Source organism: Branchiostoma floridae, chromosome 5, assembly GCF_000003815.2.
Source record: "Branchiostoma floridae strain S238N-H82 chromosome 5, Bfl_VNyyK, whole genome shotgun sequence".
In the NCBI taxonomy this organism is placed as follows: Eukaryota; Metazoa; Chordata; class Leptocardii; order Amphioxiformes; family Branchiostomatidae; genus Branchiostoma; species Branchiostoma floridae.
Genome location: NC_049983.1, coordinates 20229239 through 20249989, shown reverse-complemented (window position 1 = coordinate 20249989; position 20751 = coordinate 20229239). Strand labels below are relative to the sequence as shown.

Genomic DNA, 20751 nt, shown 5'->3' with positions numbered 1-20751 from the left:
AGGGCAATTTTGAAGAAGAAAAATTATCGTCAAAGCAAAGCTCCCTTGAAAACAGATTACCTTCACACCGCGTGCCGACATACTCCGGTGGGCACAGGCATTGGAAACTGTCGGGTCCGTTCACGCATGTTCCTACATTAGTACAAGGTGACGAGGCACAGTGGTCGACGCCGGCCGCATCTTGTGGTGGGAAAGAAATCATTGATATTGCATAGAGCCAAAATTCAAATCTTCAGGGCAATTTTGAAGAAGAAAAATTTTCGTCAAAGCAAAGCTCCCTTGAAAACAGATTACCTTCACACCGCGTGCCGACATATTCCGGCGGGCACAGGCATTGGAAACTGTCGGGTCCGTTCACACATGTCCCTGCATTAGTACAAGGCGACGAGGCACAGTGGTCGACGCCGGCCGTATCTTGTGGGGGGACAGAAATAATTGATATTGCATTCAGCCCAAATTCAAATCTTCAGGGAAATTATGAAGAAATAAAGGTTTCGACAAGTTAAAGCCCTCTTGAAAACAGATTACCTTCACACCGCGTGCCGACATACTCCGGCAGGCACAGGCATAGGAAACCGTCAGGTCTGTTCACACATGTCCCTCCGTTAGTACACGGCGAAGATGCACAGTCCACTACGCCTGTGTTTTGAGTGGAGGTGTTGTTATACATTGGCGTTATATAAACAATCAAATTCAAGGCTACATTACAATTATCAATAATAAAAATGTTTTCCCTTTGATTATTTGACAACATTGGTTATCTACATCAGACACTAATCATCAGAAATGACCACATGTACCATCAAATTGGTTCCTGTGTCAGGCATGATCATTGAATCATAGTATGATCATTGAAACCAAACTCTACCTGGGAAAGAAAACGTAGCGATAAAGCCCTCTCCCGCTACTCCTGCTCCACCGTATCTTCCCGAGTAGTAATGAACTAACAGAGACCCTGAGGACGACACTGTCACGTCTGGTGGCGCTAAGTTCCCATTCTCATTTCCACAGTACCGCCCTAGTGATGGGTCTGATATAGATGAACCATCAAATATTGACACAGTTGGCTCTGACGTAGTACAACGCATGGTCTGGAAGAAACTAAATTCTTCAAACCGTAGCTGAACTTGACCCGTGGGTGCTTCAATGATCCAGTCACAGGTGATCAGTGCTTGGATCGGGTTTGGGTAGTCGGGAGATGTGATGTTCCGTGTCGGACTGTCTCTGTTAAGGGTTCCTCCACAGGTCTGTCCCATCGAACCTATATAGAAAAACAAAAATTTAGGAAATTTACCACATGTCGCCCTGTCGCATGGGAACGTACAACCGACGGTCCTGCGTATGAGGAAGCTTATAATGGCATCACAGCTCAACTGAATGTAAAAGAACCCGACTATTATGGGGAAGAGTACAGGTGAAGCGGTGTGCTCGCCTAAAAACGCGAACCGTAGCGAAGCCGAATGCACTGATAGCTACTTGAAAAAACACCATGCTTCACCTCAGTGGAGATTTATAGAAGAAGAGTGTAACATCTTATTGTGAACATTACTATACTTCGTGATCAGTTACATAAAATCCAACTATACGAGTAGTTAAAGAAGGACAATAAAGGTACAAAATCCTCTTCATCCTGGTCGGAAAATCGTTATCTCTTTTATGTACCTATTGGCAAATTTGTGTTCTGATAAATTGCGTGAGCAATACCCTTTTTGATGATTAGCAATTACAAAGTGATCAAATTGTCCCTGAACGGACCACCTATCGCGATGACATTTAGGTTCATAATCCCTGTCGCCTGAGTCATATTTTATGGACGACTGTCAGATAGCGTACTCAGGTGAGAAGTAAGTACTTTGTTTTCCACCTGGCAGCAATAAGTGACAAGTTAAGAAACAAGACAGACATTGGACTGCCTTGTTGTAACAAGTCGTCTGTCCCCTAAACTTAACAGTTTATCTCTTTTAACGTTAGCTTGTGAGTGTCCAAATTTCCTATCGCTTATTAGCTGTTGTACATGGATATGGTTCATCAGCTTTGTTAAGTCGTTTGAGAATTACAATCTGAGCCAAAGTTACAAAAGATATGTTGCTGGCCATTATTTGATGTGCTCATTTTAGTTTGTTGAATCAACATGACAAACCAGCAGTTCGTATATTGCGGGTGGGCTTTAATGTTTATCCAATGACTGGACACGCGTGTATGGCCCGGCTATTTGGAGGTCATCACTGATACCTTATGTGATGTTGATGTTATAAACATTATCTACTTTTTTAAATTTAAACCGAGGAGCATGTGAAATATTATAAGAAACGGCCATCATATAGTCTACACTGCTATTGAGCCATTGGGTGGCACTTTGAATGCCATATAAACAAAGTGATAAGTGATCATAGAATTTCATACAAAAACACAGTAAGAAATGTCATGATCATCGCTTATTCAGACTCTTTCAGAGGCCATCAATGCTGTGGCCTCTGTGTAGCATGATGTCATCATTACCAAGTACATTCGCATTCTATACCGACATGTGTATGGTCATATTTTTAGGCTCAGGCGCCAAAACAACATCGATGAGACATAGATGGAATATAATACCCATAGTGATAATGTGTCATAAAATCACTACCAGTCTTTATATATTAGTTCTGAGCGGAACCATGTCGCACAACATTCTTACCAGTAACACTTGTCAACGCGGCAACTACAAAATCATGGCTGCTTCCTAGATTCTTCCGTCTTATGCAACATCTGATCATGAACATGTCAGTAGATGACATTTTAATGTCATTTGCATTAACACTACAGCGAACATTTAAGCTGCCAATACATGTATCACTATCTATATTACTTGTCATCGTCTATGCGTGCATATATGCTCAGAATTGACACTGAAAAAAAAGACAATAGAGACAAGGTATACTCATTAAATCTATAATTATTTTGGAAACACACTCACCTTGTAGTGCTGGGTTCTCCAGCATCAGCACCACTAGTAAAACGTAACTGCCATACGGAGTCATTTTCCCTTGTCTCCCTCGAACACTGCAAATCCCCGACCGGATTCAACTAAAATATTATCTAACAGGTGAAAAGGTCTGAACCTTTGATTTGTTTGACAACAACCCTGTCCCAAAATCCTTTGCGCCAAACAAATCTACTCTCCTCCAATGATATGTTTTAGTGGTGATTGACAGCGGATTGTTCTCTGTGGCTGGGTTATCTTGTGCAAACGGTCGGGTGTTTGTACTGACCAATACAAATCGATATGAGTAACGTTTGTCGTGATCTCATTGGGAAATGCCCGAGTACTACATATATCCCAAAGACCAGCATATATCCTCATTCAATTTCATCCCATTTCATCTTATTCTACCAGTAGAACCATAGATACGCATTTATTTTTGATAAGGCTTAGTGTTCTTCTGCTACGTCTTGAATATAGATGTATCGTATTTACATTACACTATTTGATCACAGATCTATTAATAAATTTTCCTTTTTATCATAAATTGGTCCGCACGATAGATAACTACATTGTCCACAAGGTTACATTTGCAGTTGGTATTAACACATCATTGACCTTCACATTGACTGTACGCCATGTGATGGACAGATCTGGACAGACACATTTCATGATACGTTATTCTCTTTATTGCACTTCAATAGAAATATGACTATGTACAGCTATTTGTACAATGAAAAGGGATTACGTTGGAAATATGACTGGCTCTGTTGTATGTACAGATGGCTAAAACCGCTAGTAATGAAACTGTTAAGATTCTTGAATTTTTCAATGATGTTACATAACTTTATGAAAGAACTGGTTAGAAATCTTACGTCACAAGCTTAAGGATTACTCTTGTTAAAACGTTTTTTTTTTTTGTGATTTATCAATTCATACCTTTAGCTACTGTCTGTATGAAATATGTGCCTTATACATACAAAGTAACATACTAATGGTATACAGAAGATAATGAGTGCATGGATATAGCTAAAGGAAAATACAGTATTTTTGATGATGATTTTTTGAAAACTTAACCCTGTACATATGCTAGTCTATTGAGCCCAATGAAAGTGTAAAATGTATATTTTGATGACGTAAGGCAAAGCGCTATCCACCCGAAGTGTCAGTGACCTCCAGGTCATTGCCACTGGTGATAAGATCGTCATGCACAGCTGTCATTCACGGCAAGGCTCACTTTATTGGGCTCGTCCATTCTGTAAAGTCAAATGAAGGTTTAGTCATTTAAGTTATAAGTCAGTTAGTCATAAAACGGGGTTGTCGTAAATTAATAAAAATGACATCACTGACATTTTTCCACAATTAACTAGAAGCAACTGGAGTCGAAACGCGTTTGGCAAACAAAGGGAAAAGATTTATTCTCGTACTTTTCCAAAACAATACGATGTAGATAAATATATCACAATACTGTGAATACAATGTGAAAAAGAATTGGCCACAATCTATCTATTTACCTACAAGAGATGTATTTCTTAAAAAGGCAACTAAATTTATAACTGCAAAGTTAAGTAAAGTAAAATTAGTAAATATGTAAAGAAGTACAGTAAAGTAAAGTTAAGTAAAGTAAAGTTTAAGTAAATTAAAGTAAAGGTCACGTAAATCAAGAAGTAAGACAAAGCTTGACGTTAATCTCTGGTAGTAGAGGCTTGGCACTTGGCAGTATGAAAGAAGAAGAAAAGAGCTCGAGCTTACGGGTCATACGAACAATCTTGAACGACCCAGCTATAGACTAGTAATGGTTATCTGTACATATCAGCCGTATCAAGAGAAAAATCCGTAGTGACTTACGCTCCATAGAGGGGGTTTCCTATGGCCACTTCAGCACTGGTGCTATCTCTGCAGACATGGACAGACAAAACTTTATACACCAATTTTGGTGTGATATCCATCACATATTACGTTAGTTTGGTTATTCGGGTTTGTGTATTTGGTGGTCTTAACCTTTATTCAAGACGAGATATCAAGGACATACTGTACTATATAGAGTGGCAACAGTGACGGTTTGCTATACTGGAATGTTTGCACTTTGTCATCACATTAGATAACGCCCGGCGGGAGGCACCAGTAAATGTTTACATTGGGTCACTTCTGTGATTAAACACCCCCTGGCAAACCCGCAAAATTAGTTGAGATTCATTAGGTAAGCGACTAAAACAACTCACGGTTTAGAATCAATGCTTTTCGTTCCAAGACGTTCCATCGGTACTCGACAAGCGTCAGAATCCCTGTAACACCAAATATTATCATATGATTCATTTAAATGCAGATTTATATAGATTCACATAAGATTCATTAATGTTACGTTGTTGTGATATAGATTAACTTTAAGAATCAGCATGATGGGGCTTCAAACTGTACAGCTGCATGCATTTACTTGATAATTGATTAGTCGTAAAACATTGGCATAGGTGCCATCCTAGTTAGTATACCATCCCCATACCGTACAAAAAGAGTGTGGGAGCCCCGGTTCGATACGTAGGATGGCACCCGGGCAAATTTCATTCAAAGTCAATAGGAAAAGACCTATAGAGAAAATGCTGGGGTATTTTACCTTCTGCGCCTTCTGCAGATGAAGACAGTGACTCCCACCCCGACCAGCACCGCTACTCCTCCTGTGGCTCCTGCAGCAGCGAACACCACGGTGTTACCTCCTCCTCCACTGTCGCCTGTCTGTGATTCCTTGTCGCCATCTTTAGCCGTTGTAGTGTATTTGGAAAGACTAGCCGTTGTCTTCTTCGGATCAGTTTTTGTAGTTTTAGGTAGAGGTATGTTGGTTTTCATCGGTGTGGAATCCTCTGTTGTCGTTGTGTGGACATACGTTTTTACAGTTGTTACTTTTGCAGACGTTTCCACCATTGGTGATGTCGATTTTGTCGTTGCCACAGGTGTTGATGCCTTTGCTATCTGTGACGTTTCTAACATTGGTGTAGTTGATGCTGCTGCTGTGGTTACTGCAGTTGTTGTATGTGCCACTGTTGTTGCCTCGGTAGTGTCCACTCCAGGCGTTGTTGCAGCAGTTGTTGGAGTTGGTGCCATTGTTGTTCCTAATGTTTCAACCAAAGTCGTAGACGTCGCTGTGGTTGTTGCAGTGGCCTCTGCAGTTGTTGTTACCTCAGTAGTGTCTAATCCAGGTGTTGTTGCAGCAGTTGTTGGATTCGGCACCATTGTTGTTCCTGACGTTTCAGCCATAGCCGTCGTTGTTGCTGTGGTTGCTGCAGTGGCTTCTGAAGTTGTTGTTACATCAGTAGTGTCTAATCCAGGTGTCGTTGCAGCAGTTGTTGTAGTTGGTACCATTGTTGTTCCTGATGTTTCAACCATAGTCGTTGTTGCTGTTGCTGTATGAGTTATTGCATGTGGCACTGTTGTTTCCTCAGTAGTTTCTACTCCAGGCATCGTCCAAGAAGATGATGGAGTTATTATCATTGTTGTCCCTGATGTTTCAACCGTAGGAGTTGTTGATGTCGATCTTGTCTCGGTAGATATTTCCAATGTCGTCAATGTTTGCGCATCTGTTGTTTCATTTGTAGATGTCATTGTTGTTGAGACAGCAAGAGGAGATGATGGAATGACTGTTGTCAAGTCGGTTGTAGTCTGGCTCATACTTGTTGTAGGCATTTCAGTTGTCCTAGATTGTGTAGATGGAGGGAGAGTCGGTTGCGTTGTTGCAGATGTTGTGGCAACTGATGTTGTAGCAGGCTGTGTTGTTGGTGAAGCGGATGTAGTTTGTGCAACCGTTGACACGTCTTCTGTTGTTGTTGCATGGGTTGTAGGCATGGCTGTGGACTGGACTGTTGTAGTACTAGGTGTCGTAGTTGCTGGTTGGGTTGTCAATGGGAGAGCTGGTTCTGTAAAAAATAACATATAATCGTTGTAAGATTTTTATACTTAACGTAGGTGAATAAGTGAATCTTATTTACTTTACTTAACAAATTCAAAAACAAATCAAGAGGACCAATGTTATTCCTCTTCGAAGCCGGCTAATAGGTTTGCCTGTACCTATCCACATTGGCAATACTGTATGAGACCCTTACCTTCACATCCCAGCAACTCCATTCGGAGACGTAGGAGGTTGTTAGTAAAGCTTTGTGGATTCACTCGTGCGATAGACGCGATGATCGGCACGTCAAGGTCGTGACTGACCACTGTCACCCCATCGGAATTTGCATCGAAGACCTGGAGTCAGAGAGAAGGAGAGACAGTCAGAGAGGAGGAGCGGCATGCAGTACTATCGTACGAGTGATAGTGCCAGCCAAATGTTTGTTACACATGGGATTGATACTTTTGAAGCTAGAAGGAGAAAACTAACACATGCATTTGTACAACGCATCGCCACATCTAATTATAATAACAACATTATCTCCCGGTTATTCCACTCAGATGCTCTTTTCCATAGCAAATTCTGGACACACTATGTGAATCTTATTTACAAAAGCCCCGGGTAATTCATCTTTTTTATTGTACATAAAGTGTATTTGTATTGTTATATTGTATATTTTTTATGTCTATTATGTATGCGATATGAGCCAAGAGCCTGAAATAAAGTTTGAAATGAAAAAAAAAATGAAAAGTACATGTAAAGTGCCACAGTGAAATGGAGTACATGATGTAGAAATGCTATTTCTCATACTTATGTTTACATTCATTATCACAAAAATATACATGTCGCTGATACCTTGCTACCGTCCGAACCAGGTTCTTTATACACCGACAGGCCGTCCTCTGCATCTCCGTAGAGAAGCCTGTAGCTCTTGACATGGCCTCCCCACAAACCCTGTGTCTGGATCCCGGTGATGATGGTTCTGGTGGTAAAGTTGACCTGTAACCACTGGTTAGTGTTAGCGATGTTTGCCTGCCAGGCACGGGGGCCGTTCAGTCGGCCTTTGTAAGCCTCGTACCCAGTCTTCTCTGTTGATGCTGAGATCTGGCTGTCTTCAATGTAGCCACTTTCCATCCCCAGAGGCATCAAGCATGAGGATTTTAACACTAAGCCAGACAAAACATGAAATTTGTTGATGTGATGATTTATACACTGATTTGTAATGGAAAAATCTGCCTATGCTAACATACTTTATTGTAGAAATCAACAGCGACTGTAGTGTACGTGTAAGTCCCTGTTCTTAAGCCGCAAAGCGCCAACCTACCACCTGGTGATGATAGTTACTAGAATAATATAATGATTTGGGAATAAATTACCCTTGGCATTGTGTCCCAACATACTCTGACGTGCACTCGCACTGGAAACCGCCAAGTACATTCACACATGTCCCGTCGTTAGTACAAGGAGACGATGCGCAGTAGTCGACGTTTTCTTGTGAGAAAACAAAACAAAACAACCACTAATATTAACATTGTAATTATGACGAGTACTACAAGCGACCCAGTACAAAAGGCAAGCAAAACTGTATTGTGACACAAAAAAAAGACGGAAGAAAGCCCAGAGAGCCTGCTATGGAGACTAAAAAAACAACCGTTCTATAAAAGGCACTGTGTACCTGTTTCACACTGCAAACCAGTGAACCCAGCAGCACAGAAGCAGCTGTATCCACTCGGTGTGTCTGTGCACGTCCCTCCGTTCTGACACACCACGTCAGTACAGTCAGCGTGGTCTGGAAACAAGCATGATTCGATATCATATCAAACACAATTGTAACCAAGTGTACAATAAAGCTTTATACATGGGAATATCGGGTGATAGGCATTGGCAGTAAATGAAAAAAAAAAGTTTCTGATAGTTGCAGACAATACGTTTAGCGATGTAGTAATACAAACAAAATAGGGAATATAAACATTCTACCTGGGAAAGAAAAAGTTGAAACAAATCCTTGTCCAGATGTAAGACCAACGAAGGTTCCCGAGTAGAAGCGGACGAACAAAGACCCTGAAGATGACTGTATCACGTCTGGAGGCGCGAAGTTCCCGATCTCATCTCCACAGTACCGCCCTAGTGATGGGGATGATGTGGACGAACCGTCATACACTGACACAAACGCGTTAAAGTCAGAACACCCAAATACTGCTGGCGCGAAAATGAAGTCGTCAAACTGCAGATGAACTTGACCCATGGGTGCTTCGATGATCCAGTCACAAGTGACGCCATCTTGTACTGGTCTAGGGTAGTTGGGAGATGTAAAGTTTCTTGTCGGACTGTCTTTGTTTAGAGTTCCTCCACAGTTCTGCCCCATTGACCCTAGAAATAAAAACAAATCATATCAGCTCAGCTCAGTGTACTGGACCTAAACTGCTAATTATAAGCTGCTAATAAATCATAAAACGAACAATCACAGTCGGATCTGTGCATGATTCTCTTGTCAGTGTACACATGCTTGCACTTGTATTCATGTTAGTAATTAATGACTTCAGATATTATGGATTCCTTGAGCAATATCTCACTTGAAATGCTGCCAGTGTCGCTGGACAGAGATTGCCTGGGTGTCATCCTACCCTCCCCCCCCCCCAAACTGGCTTCCTAAAAATACATTTTTGAGGGAGCTAGTAAACGAGCCGTGGTAGTAAAACCAATGGCTCTGAGATTAGGGCAGATAGCCTATCGCAATGACATTTATTCTCACATTCTCTGTCGCTTGAGTCATATTTTACCAAAGACAGGACAAAACTCCAATCAACAGATAACCACACCCTATGTTTGAACTGTTCTTATCTGAAGCAATAGGTGACATGTTAAGAAATCAGAGTTATGGAAGGGGTTAACGTTGCTTGCCGCCAAATATTTTATCGTTTTGAACGAGAGAAGATACTGTAGATATCAACCTGCGCGTCTGGATTTATACTACTTACCTGCGTGCCTTTGTAACAAGTAAAATCGCTTAATCAAAGTTCAAAGATCACAACCGGTGCAAAAGGGATGAAAGATACGTTAAGTAGCAAACAACGTTTGAAGAGCAGAGGTCAGTTTAGATCCAATATCAATTTTCAGCATACTTTAGAGAAGACTGACATTTGAAACCATATAACACCATCTCCCGAAAATTATGAATATCTAATGGTCATGCCAGGACAGCCAGGAAAACAAATACAAATACAAAACAAAGAGATGATGAAATCTGCTGCGTTTAGAACTCTGTTAAATGTTTCATAGGTCAAACGTGTTGCAGCCTACCTACAGCACGATGCAACTATAGGTCAGGGACGCCCCTTGTACTAATTGTAACGCAACAGAAGTATTCGATCTTGATCTAAATCTGTATGTCAAAACCCATGCCACCACATGACGTACAAAAGTACAGTGTCAAACATCCCCACGGCACGTGTGGTGATGAAACCTTAACTAAGAACAGAAGGCGTATTTTGTAAAATATACATGGTGTTGTGTGAATAGATCTGCTTTAAAATGTTACATTATACCGAAAATACTACTCCACTCTATTTCTGTTTTCATTTCTCTTCTTCTAGTTTAAGTGACAGTGTAGAACCTGTTGAACACAATGACTGGCGCAAACCCTCTATCCGACTGAGTCGTTCTCCTACAGCTATCTCACTATCTTTGTTTGTCACATGGAATACTTTCTTCTTGATAGAATTGTATAGTTATGTCTGATTGATTATAGGTTTGAGACGTAATTTCAACATTCTTTACGTTAATGTATTTGGTGTTATCTTCTGAGAACTGAAAACCTGTTTCATTGGAAACGCACAGAAAGCTGCCAATCACAATCATAATGTCAACTAACAACATAGACTGGTAATTGTCATTAAACATGTTCTAAGAAAAACACTCACCTAACGCCCCGAATGCCACCAGCATCAGAACTCTTACAACGAGGATTTTGCCAGATGAGATCATTTTGTTCCGCCGGTATTCCTTCACCATCGCACGATTGTTAAACACGTGCCACGACGAAGTAGTGTAGCTCTCTGACAACACCCGAATCATGCATGTATGTAATTACCTCATTTTATGATACCTATATCCCGCAAGCCTTTGCGTCATCTATTAGTCATCTATCTCCACCCATATGATGTAACTAAGGCGTGCACAGTGGTGACTGGCGGCGGATTGTTCTCTCCAGTTATCTTATCTTGTGCAAACAGAAAGGTGTGCTGATATTTGTACTGACCAATGGGCGCTAGCGGTTATCACTAAGGTATGCCGTGATTCTTTTAGCTTTTTGTCAATATTTCTCGAGAAATGTCCAACCAATGGTGACTAGCATAGCTTACAGACATATTTTGAATTAAAGTTTCCATAGTCTTAAGGAATCCATGTTACTCATAGTTTTGACGTTTAACCTTATCTGACTTTTACCCGGGTAGTGGGCGATAAGAATAGCCACCAAAAAGAGAGCCGGTATGAATAAAGTGATTAAGGTTGCACAGATTCTTTTCATACAGTGTACACAAAAAACCTGACAAACCAGTATAGCGTATCTATTTTATTGCACTTAAATGGAGCATGGCATGTACAGGTATTTACACAATAGAAATAGCACTGCTTTTCCTGTTTATCAAATATTCTAATAATCCACATTTCCAAAGAATTTTGCTAGAAATAACCGAACACTGGTTATTTATACACAAACACTGATACAAGACAATTACCTTGAGTGAGGCAGTGACATACTAAGCTTACACTGCATAGAAGAGTATTCGATATGCATAGCGGGGCAATATGAAGGCAGTAAGTTGCTATTAAATTGCAATGTAGTTGTATGCTGTACAGCTAAAAAAAGCTTTGACCATTGCAATATTACACATTTAGGTTCAAACTACACAAAAAGTCCGATAAATCCCCCTGTTCTCAACGATCTATTGATACATATTAGGGAAAGTCTCAGTCACAATAGGGAGTTGCAAGGTCCTCCCGGCCATTACTACTGACGTCACGCACAGCTGTCAGCCACGGCCAGACCCACTCCGTCCGCTTTACTCATCCTGAAAGACCAGAATTGCGTCTGTTAATTTGATTGCACAGAGAGACAGACAGACACACAGACAGGCGGACAAACAGACAGACACACACACACACACGCACACAGACAGACAGACACACACACAAACACACGCGCGCGCGCACACACACACACACGCAAACACACACACACACACGCACACACACACGCACGCAGACACAGACACATACACACACACAGACATACACAGACACACATATGATGTAATCGTCCACACTGGAACACACACAAGCAAAACACAATACTTCACTTCCTTTGGGGTGAAGCAAGGGAATTTTGAAGATAACGTTACTTGTCCAAGATAAGTCTCAAGAGTACAATCAAATGTCACATGTCACTTACGTTCCGTAGAGGGGATTCTCCACTTCCACATCAGCGACGTGATTATGACTAGAGTAGAGATACAGAAAAATATAACGAACTGTTGAATGCATTGATAATCACCCTATACAGCTGTTACCATTCAGACTAGCTGAGTCATCGAATCAAGCTATTTCGTAAACTTTAAATGAATCTGAAGTCACTACTTTTCGCTCAAGACGTGACGTCAATGACATTTCGCCTCGTAACAGTAACAGTTAGCTCTATAGGAATGTTTACATATAGCACTGCCGCATTATGCAAACATATTACACACCGACAGATATAATACGTGCGATTCCCAGTAAATATTCATAGAGTACTCTATGCATGGGGGTTATGTCAATAAACTTAGCTCATCAAGGCAAAATGTCCACATCAAACGTGGCAACAAACGTTATAACCCAATTCATATGTCAAACAAGGAGCGAAATGGAAATATTTCCACAAACAACTTACGTTTTAGGATTGTTGTTCTCCTCCAGACGATGCATTGGTACACCACAAGCCTCGGAATTCCTGCAATGTCATTTTTAATACTACGTAATAATGAAAAGAGAAATGAGAGTATTTATGTTGATCAAGTTACATTGTATAGTCGTATGAGACATTGAACGTCTTTGTACTACGCAATGCTTTGTTATTCTAAATGTGTACGTACTGCGCATTTGTAACTCCAATGTGGCAACCAAGCTATGGTGACAAATGATGAATACATAGTGCAGTGAGTAGATTAAGAATCGATTTGAGTATAGTTAATATTCTATAGACAATTTCCTTTACCTTCCGCGTCTTCTGCAGATGAAGATAGAGACTCCCACTCCGACCAGGACCGCTACTCCTCCTGCGGCTCCTGCAGCAGCGAACACCGCGGTGTTACCTCCTCCTCCTCCACTGTCGCCTGACTGTTCAGCCTTACCACCATCTTCAGCCGATGTGGTATGTTTCCAAAGAGTCTTCGTTGTCTTGATCAAGTCAGGTTTCGTGGTTTCTACTGGAAGTGGTATGTTGGTCTTCTTTGACGTGGAAGCCTCCTTTGTTGTCGTATGGGCACAAGTTTTTGTATTTGTTGTTTTGGGTGATGTTTCTACCATTTGTAATGGCGTTGTTGTAGGTTGAGATGACACTGATAATTTTGTTGTCGGAGGTGTTGTTGCTTCTGTAGTTTCTACCATACATGTCGGTGTCGTTGATGTTGCCATGGTAGCTGAGGTTGTTGCAGTTGATGCTGCTGCTGTTGTTGTGACAGTTTCCTCAGACATAGGCGATGTCGATGTAGATACGGTAGGTGTTGTAACTGATGGTGTTTCTGATGTTTCTACAATGAATGTTTCTGTTGTTGTCAATACAGTTTCCTCCATATTCGTTGTTGATATAGGTACAGTAGACGGTTTTAATGTTGTAACTTGCGGTGTCTCTGACGTTTCTACAACAAATGTTTCTGATGTTGTCACCACAGTTTCCTCTATATGCGTTGTTGAGGTGATTATTGGAGATGGTCCTGGTGTCATAAAGGATGGTGTCACTGATGTCTCCGTTGGCTGTACTGTCGCTGTTGAGGATGTCAGAAGATTTGGTGTCGTTGCTGTCTTTACGCTAGATGGAGTCTGACTGAGACTGGTCGTCGGCATTTCAGTTGTACTAGATTGTGTAGATGGAGGTTGAGTTGGCTGTGTTGTTGCAGATGTCGTTGTAATTGCAGGCTGTGTAGTTGACCTGTCTGGTGTTGATAGAGCGAGTGTAGTTGGAAACACTGTTGACGCGCCGTCTGTTGTGGTTGCCTCGGACGTACTCAGTGTGGTTGTTCCTGGTTGGGTTGATCCAACATAAACTGCGTCTGTTGCAATTGTATAATGAAAGAAGATAGGTGTTTTATTTTTACAGACTATTGACAGATAAAACAAAAAACGTATGCGGAAAATGGTCGTTATTTAAGCTACTGTGAGTAACGGTGACCAGTGTCAAAACTACCAAATCCAGACGAGGAGAGCTTAAATTTCTCACCCACACATCCTAGCATCTCTATACGGAGACGTATCAAGTTGGCCGTGAAGTCCTGAGGGTTTACTCGCACGATGGACGTAGTGACCGGTACTTCAAGGACATGACTGACCACTGCTGAACCATCAGAATTAGCGTCAAAAACCTGGAGGTAGAGACGGAAAACAAACAGAAAAATCAACTACATTCCGTTACAATATCAAGATAAACAAATGTACATCATCGGCTGGAAAAGAATCCTATGATCATTAAATGTTTAATATTCAGTATAACAAGGAATTATACCAAGGAATTATATATCGTGGTTACAACACCTAACAGATAGTCAGGATATTTTCGTGTAGTATAACGTACAAGTAAATGATGGTAACCTTGTCAATGTTGGACCCGGTGTCTTTGTACATCAACAGACCGTCCTCTGTCGCTCCGTAGAGAAGTCTGTAGCTCTTGACATGCCCTCCCCACAAACCCTGTGTCTGGATCCCGGTGATGATGGTTCTGTTGTTAAAGTTGACCTGTAACCACTGGTTAGTGTTGGCGACGTCTGCCTGCCAGGCACGGGGACCGTTCAACCGGCCTTTGTAAGCCTCGTACCCAGTCCTCTCTGTTGATGCTGAGATCTGACTGTCTTCAATGTCACCACTTGCCATCCCCAGGGGCAGGGAGCACAATGACTTCAATACTAAGGAAAATAAGATAAATGTAAATACTACTGCTACTACTGTCAGTCAATCTCTACAGATTATGACATAGACTGCGCAAAAAATGTAGATACGAGGGTGAGTCAGAAAGTAATGCAAGTGGTTTCATAACAGAGTCGTTCTTTGATCGAATGAGTTGAAATTTGGCACAAAGGTTAAGACATATCTCCTCTTGAGATTGAAACATCTAAATTTGTTGCTAATTGTTTTATGAGTGACTGAGCTGCTTTCAAGGTGACCACACCCTTGGTATCCCGTCAAAAGAAAAGTGGGGTCCAATTAACGTACAATTATGAATTTCCCTAAACCAATTTTTTCTATTGTAGGAGACTAAGCCAGCACATGCAATAAGCTGCATTTCTCTATAAGCCACACGCTTATTTTCAACACTGAAATCCGAGCAGTATTTCTTTTTTCGTTGCTGGTGTAGAGTGAGGTATACGCGGTCTTCAGGGTCATGAGATCTGCAGTGTTATGATTAAAAATTTCTGTAGCCTTCTTTTTCATTAACAAAGAGAAATGAAACTTAGCACACTTTTTAGTCTTTAAACAGTTAATAACTGTGTAAAGTTTCGTTTCTTTTGGTAAATGGAAAAGTAGTCTTTTAACCAACAACTCACGAATTCGTGTATAAATCCAACCGCTCTATAACGCAACTTACTGCATCCTAGCAGCTGTAAATAAAGAACCATTACGAGTTTAGAAATGAAAACTGGTACGCAACCTATAGAGACATTTGTTATCATACATATATAATTTCAACCTCCTACAGTGATTTTTCAAGGGGTCTGATTTAGAGGAATCGATAGTCTGACAAGCTACCAAGGGTGTGTTCATATTGAAATCAACTCAGTTGCTCATAAAATGATAAAGACCAAATTTAAAACGTTCAATCTCAAGAGGACATATATCTCTACCTTTATGCCAAATTTAAACTCAATTGATTAAAAAACGAGTCTGTTATGAAACCACTTGCATTACTTTCTGACTTACCCTCGTAGATTTATTCTGTCATATAGGACATCGGAAGCCTGGCAATGTTGACAATGACGGGGTAAAAGTATTTAGCTCTGTCAACTGCCTTGATTTTAACCAAAACAAAAGGGGCGCTCTGCCTTAAAAGTAAGAACGTATTACCTTGACACTGTGTTCCCACATACTCCGGGGGGCACAGGCACTGGAAACTGACAGGTCCATTCACACATGTCCCTCCGTTACTACAGGGCAACGAGGCACAGTGGTCGTATTCTGACAAAACAAACCAGAGCATAAAACATTATGAACAATGATGCTGTCAAGTTGGAAGACTGAGTTCTTTAATACACCCAACTATGCGCACAATGACCCCCTAACAAGTATTAAACAGAACCTCAAGGAACCATTGAAGAAAGCACACGTTTTTAAGTTCCAAAGCAAACTTTGATGATATGTTCAATAACGTCGACTCCCTAAATCTAACTAACAAAAATTGTTTGTTGGATCAAAGTTCAAGTACGGTTAGCAGCATCTGAGAAAGTGAATTATGAACAGTATGTTAACAGCGAGAAATACAACATTGTCCATACTGCACACTTCATACCTAGCAATGGTAAAAACATCACCTTCACATCCCAGCAACTCTAATCGAAGTCGTATCATTCCGACCGTGAAGTCTTGAGGGTTCACTCGCAGGATGGAGGTGATGATCGGTACATTAAGATTATGACTGACTACGGTTGCTCCGTCGGAATTCGCATAAAAGACCTACAAGCATGCATAGAAAGTGGAAATGACCAAAAAAACATATGCCATTGAACTACAAAGACAACATGTCCCAATACTCATGGTGTAAATTGTGCATGGACGATGGAAAATAAACTCCCGGACGGAAAATCCCTTAACACCACCACTCTCATTTATCATTAGTCAAAACGCAAAAGTTTTCAGACAACTGACACTGCTACAATACGATGTCGAACTGGTAAATTTACGTCCGAAGTTGCGGCACCTTCCGTTATCTAATTATAACAACGTTTTGTTGATAAACATTCTTTCCAGCTTTAAAGGGACTTGGCAGATACTTTGCATAGGGTAGGTCAGGTGTAACTCATACCTACATGTAATCTTCAGGCTGATGTACCTGTGGCATAAGATAGTATCAAAGCCGGTTGACACCCTTTGGCCCGGCTACAATCTTTGACCGGCTTTGATACTATCTCATGCCACCTGGTAAATCTGCCTGGAGATTAATTCATACCTCGCTACTGTTTGATGCAGTCTCTTGGTATGTTGACAGATCGTCCTCTGTATCTCCGTAGAGAAGCCTGTAGCTCTTGACATGCCCTCCCCACAAACCCTGTGTCTGGATCCCGGTGATGATGGTTCTGGTGTTAAAGTTGACCTGTAACCACTGGTTAGTGTTGGCGACGTCTGCCTGCCAGGCACGGGGACCGTTCAGTCGACCTTTGTAAGCCTCGTACCCAGTCCTCTCTGTTGATGCTGAGATCTGACTGTCTTCAATGTCACCACTTGCCATCCCCAGTGGCAGCATGCATGATGTTCGCGACACTATATAAAATACAAAGAAATTTCAATTTTTATAAAAATGTCACTGGATAAAAGCAACATTTTTGATTGCCTGTATTACTGTAAGTCATTGCTAGATTTGGTATACAGATTTGTGGCTGCTTGCGGTTACCCTCATTAAGAAGTAATTGTCTTCTAAAGAGAACTAATATAATGATTTTGAGCTGGATGTATAATACATTTATATTCTCAAAGCTACTACACGTACATGCTGATTGGCTCAGCCCAGTGATACTGAGGATGAAAATAAGATACATGTCCGGTTTAAACCAAAGGATGGATGCAGCATGAGCAAGGCAATGGTGGTGATGGCACGGTATATAAATTTATATTGCACTTTCTACCTTTCTACAGACGAAATGCTGAATAGAGATGTCTCAGAAATAACTACCGTGGCATTGTTTCCCGATATACTCTGGCGTACACAGGCACTGGAAACCGTTAGGTGCATTCACACATGTCCCTCCGTTGGTACAGGGCGACGATGCACAATGATCTACATCACCTTGTGGAAACAAAAGATATCAGTATGTATGTTGCATATTGATACAGGAGTATTTCTCTTTGAAATCTAGAGCAGTGCACGTATGATTTACATTCCCTATTCGTTGTCTACAACAATGTCCCAAGTAGCATAAGGAAATATCTTCAATCATTTTCTCAGCAACAGTACTATATTCATATTCAACTTTGATAGGATGACACTTTGTAGTAGTCTCCTATCCTCAGGATACTTTTCTGTTCCTGTAATGTATTTTCGATCACCGATGTGTCGTACGTCCCCTCTTAGTTCTGGCAGAAACATAGACTTCCCAGGATGGCACCAAAACTGGCAATGTCTAGGAATTAGGGCAATTGTTGAAATGCTGAGTGATGGTATGTAGACGAGGTCAGTTGTGTACCTGTGGCAAAATGAGATGAATGAAAATAAGCTTTACCTTGGAAAGAAAACGTGGCAGCGAAGCCTTGTCCAGGTAAGAGTCCACCGAAGTTTCCAGAATAAAAGTGGACACGCAGTGACCCTGAAGATGATACTACCACGCCTGGTGGAGCATAAATATCATTCTCATCTCCACAGTACTGTCCCAGGGATGGGGCTGATGCTGTTGAACCATCATAAATGGACAGGAATGGATTAAAGTCAGAACACCCAAATACTGTAGGTGGGAAATCAAAGTCCTGAAACTGCAGTTGAACTTGACCCATAGGTTCTTCGATAATCCATTCACACGTGACGTCCGCTGAGAGTCGTTCTGGGTAGTTGGGAGATGTGAAGTTCCTAGTCGTAGTGTCTTCGTTCAGAGTTCCTCCACAGGTCTGTCCTATTGATCCTATGAATATTGAAAGTACACAGGGAAAACAATATCACAACGATGTAGACACTGTACCTCGGTTGGTCATCACACTTTATGTTTGGGCAAAACTGTTTCAAGAGATTATGATTTGACTGCGCAATATCTCATTTTGAGGGGGAAAAGCAGAACATCTAAGTCACCAGACTTCAAATGTGCCTTTCGGAAAAGCGCACTAGTATTTCTTACTGTCTTAGTGATGTATTATTGGTAATAGTTTAAAAAACCCTTTAAGCTGTTTTCATCTGTTACTAGTAGGTTAAGAATAAGACTATTGCAATAGTTCTCTTACCTCCAAACAACATGCCTTCCTGAACTACTTGTAACTTGTATCTATAGATAGGCTGTGTGTGTTTAGTCTTACATCTCCCCACTTCTCATGACTTTCGTATACCATATGAATAATGTGGGTAGTTGAATTTGAGAAGTAACTGAATAAGAGACACGGCGAATCAGCATTGCGAATGGTAATTTACTAAAAAATATAGTCTCCCACTGTGATCAAAGGTTAGCATGTTGAATCAACATGACCAAATCATCCATAGTAACATTTCAAAAGCACTCTTAAGAAGTCATTTGAAGGAAAACCATTTTCTGTTTACATTGATAAGCGCATAACTCATAACAACATAACCAGTGTATTCCAATACTGCCATTATATTCAAAGAAATATGTCTACGAACTGACTATGGGAGTTTTGTATGTGAATCTTTGTATGTCTGTCAGAATTAGCGACCATGGGAGGAAATTGATCTGATAAACAAAACAATATAAGCCATTGAGACACATAAGTAGAATAACCATAGAAACACTATCAGAACACCGGAGCCGAGGATAATGAATCTGCTAACTTGAGGCTGATAAGTTGATGGGACAGGCTCACTCAGCATTTTGTACAACGTTCAATGGCCAACAGTGGTCTAATCTCATTCTATCAGAATGTCACTATTGTCCAAAATATCGATGATTACATTAATGTCGTATGAATTCTATACAACAGAAATATTTGGTATTGTCATGAATCTTACATTCAGATATGAAGTATGGTGACATTCCTATGGTACGCCTTATGTCTGTGTAAAGCAAATGGTACTGCGTAACATGAACATGGCTAATTGGCCTGATGACTACTATGACTAGAAGGTAATTGTTGTCATCCCATCCAATCCTTCTGTCCAGAACTATCCTCTGCGCGTGCGTACCGGTACCCCTAGGGCCTATGACCACCGTGCCGATTATATATTTATCAAGGTAAAACAAATTTGCCCTGAGTACATAGACAGTATGCGTTCATACTTGAGATCCCCCACTGGCATGGAAACACTCACTTTAAGAAAAATCTTCAATTTGCGGATCTTTGATGCACTTAGTGTGCTGAAACAGTGTTCCGAATATGTATAGATCAAGTTTTCTGCATATAAAGTACATACACAGCTGTAAAAGGCAGTCACCCCACCCAAACAAGTTTAGACCAATTTTATGTATTCATTATTTCAATAACGGCTGGAGGTAATTACTATGTGTATCTATCCAAGGCAGGATAGGATCTACGTTGAAAATGTACAAGAAAGACGCCAATCGCACGTGCGACTTATATTATTGTTAAGCACCAACACCAGAAGAGAGAGGAGGGTAGTTACAAATTAAGTGTGACCATCAAAGATCGAGGATAAAACACTCACCTAACGGTCCAAATGTCGTCAGAATCAGCACACATACGGTGATGTGGTTGCCAAACGGCATCATGTTGTCTGTTAGTAGTCCCACAACGGAAAAAAAATCCGTATGATGTAATTTACCTAGCGCACCTAGTCATGAAGTCT

General features: G+C 40.9%; 1 protein-coding gene across 1 annotated transcript in view; it reads right to left on the bottom strand.

Moving 5' to 3' along the window:
* Positions 1–20751, bottom strand: part of LOC118416254 — a 26911-nt gene extending 6160 nt beyond the window's left edge. The window contains exons 1-23 of the mRNA XM_035821339.1: positions 20611–20751; positions 18515–18907; positions 18001–18081; positions 17346–17558; positions 16149–16259; positions 14682–14992; positions 14318–14455; positions 13093–13343; positions 10760–10920; positions 8817–9209; positions 8515–8628; positions 8217–8330; positions 7695–8005; positions 7054–7195; positions 5574–6867; positions 5185–5247; positions 4811–4858; positions 4175–4218; positions 2957–3049; positions 869–1261; positions 529–639; positions 295–414; positions 61–180 (exon numbers count right to left, since the gene is read on the bottom strand). Coding sequence (XP_035677232.1) covers positions 61–180; positions 295–414; positions 529–639; positions 869–1261; positions 2957–3049; positions 4175–4218; positions 4811–4858; positions 5185–5247; positions 5574–6867; positions 7054–7195; positions 7695–8005; positions 8217–8330; positions 8515–8628; positions 8817–9209; positions 10760–10920; positions 13093–13343; positions 14318–14455; positions 14682–14992; positions 16149–16259; positions 17346–17558; positions 18001–18081; positions 18515–18907; positions 20611–20674 — 5083 coding nt within the window. The 5' untranslated portion in view covers positions 20675–20751. The remainder of the gene's footprint in view (positions 1–60; positions 181–294; positions 415–528; positions 640–868; positions 1262–2956; positions 3050–4174; positions 4219–4810; positions 4859–5184; positions 5248–5573; positions 6868–7053; positions 7196–7694; positions 8006–8216; positions 8331–8514; positions 8629–8816; positions 9210–10759; positions 10921–13092; positions 13344–14317; positions 14456–14681; positions 14993–16148; positions 16260–17345; positions 17559–18000; positions 18082–18514; positions 18908–20610) is intronic.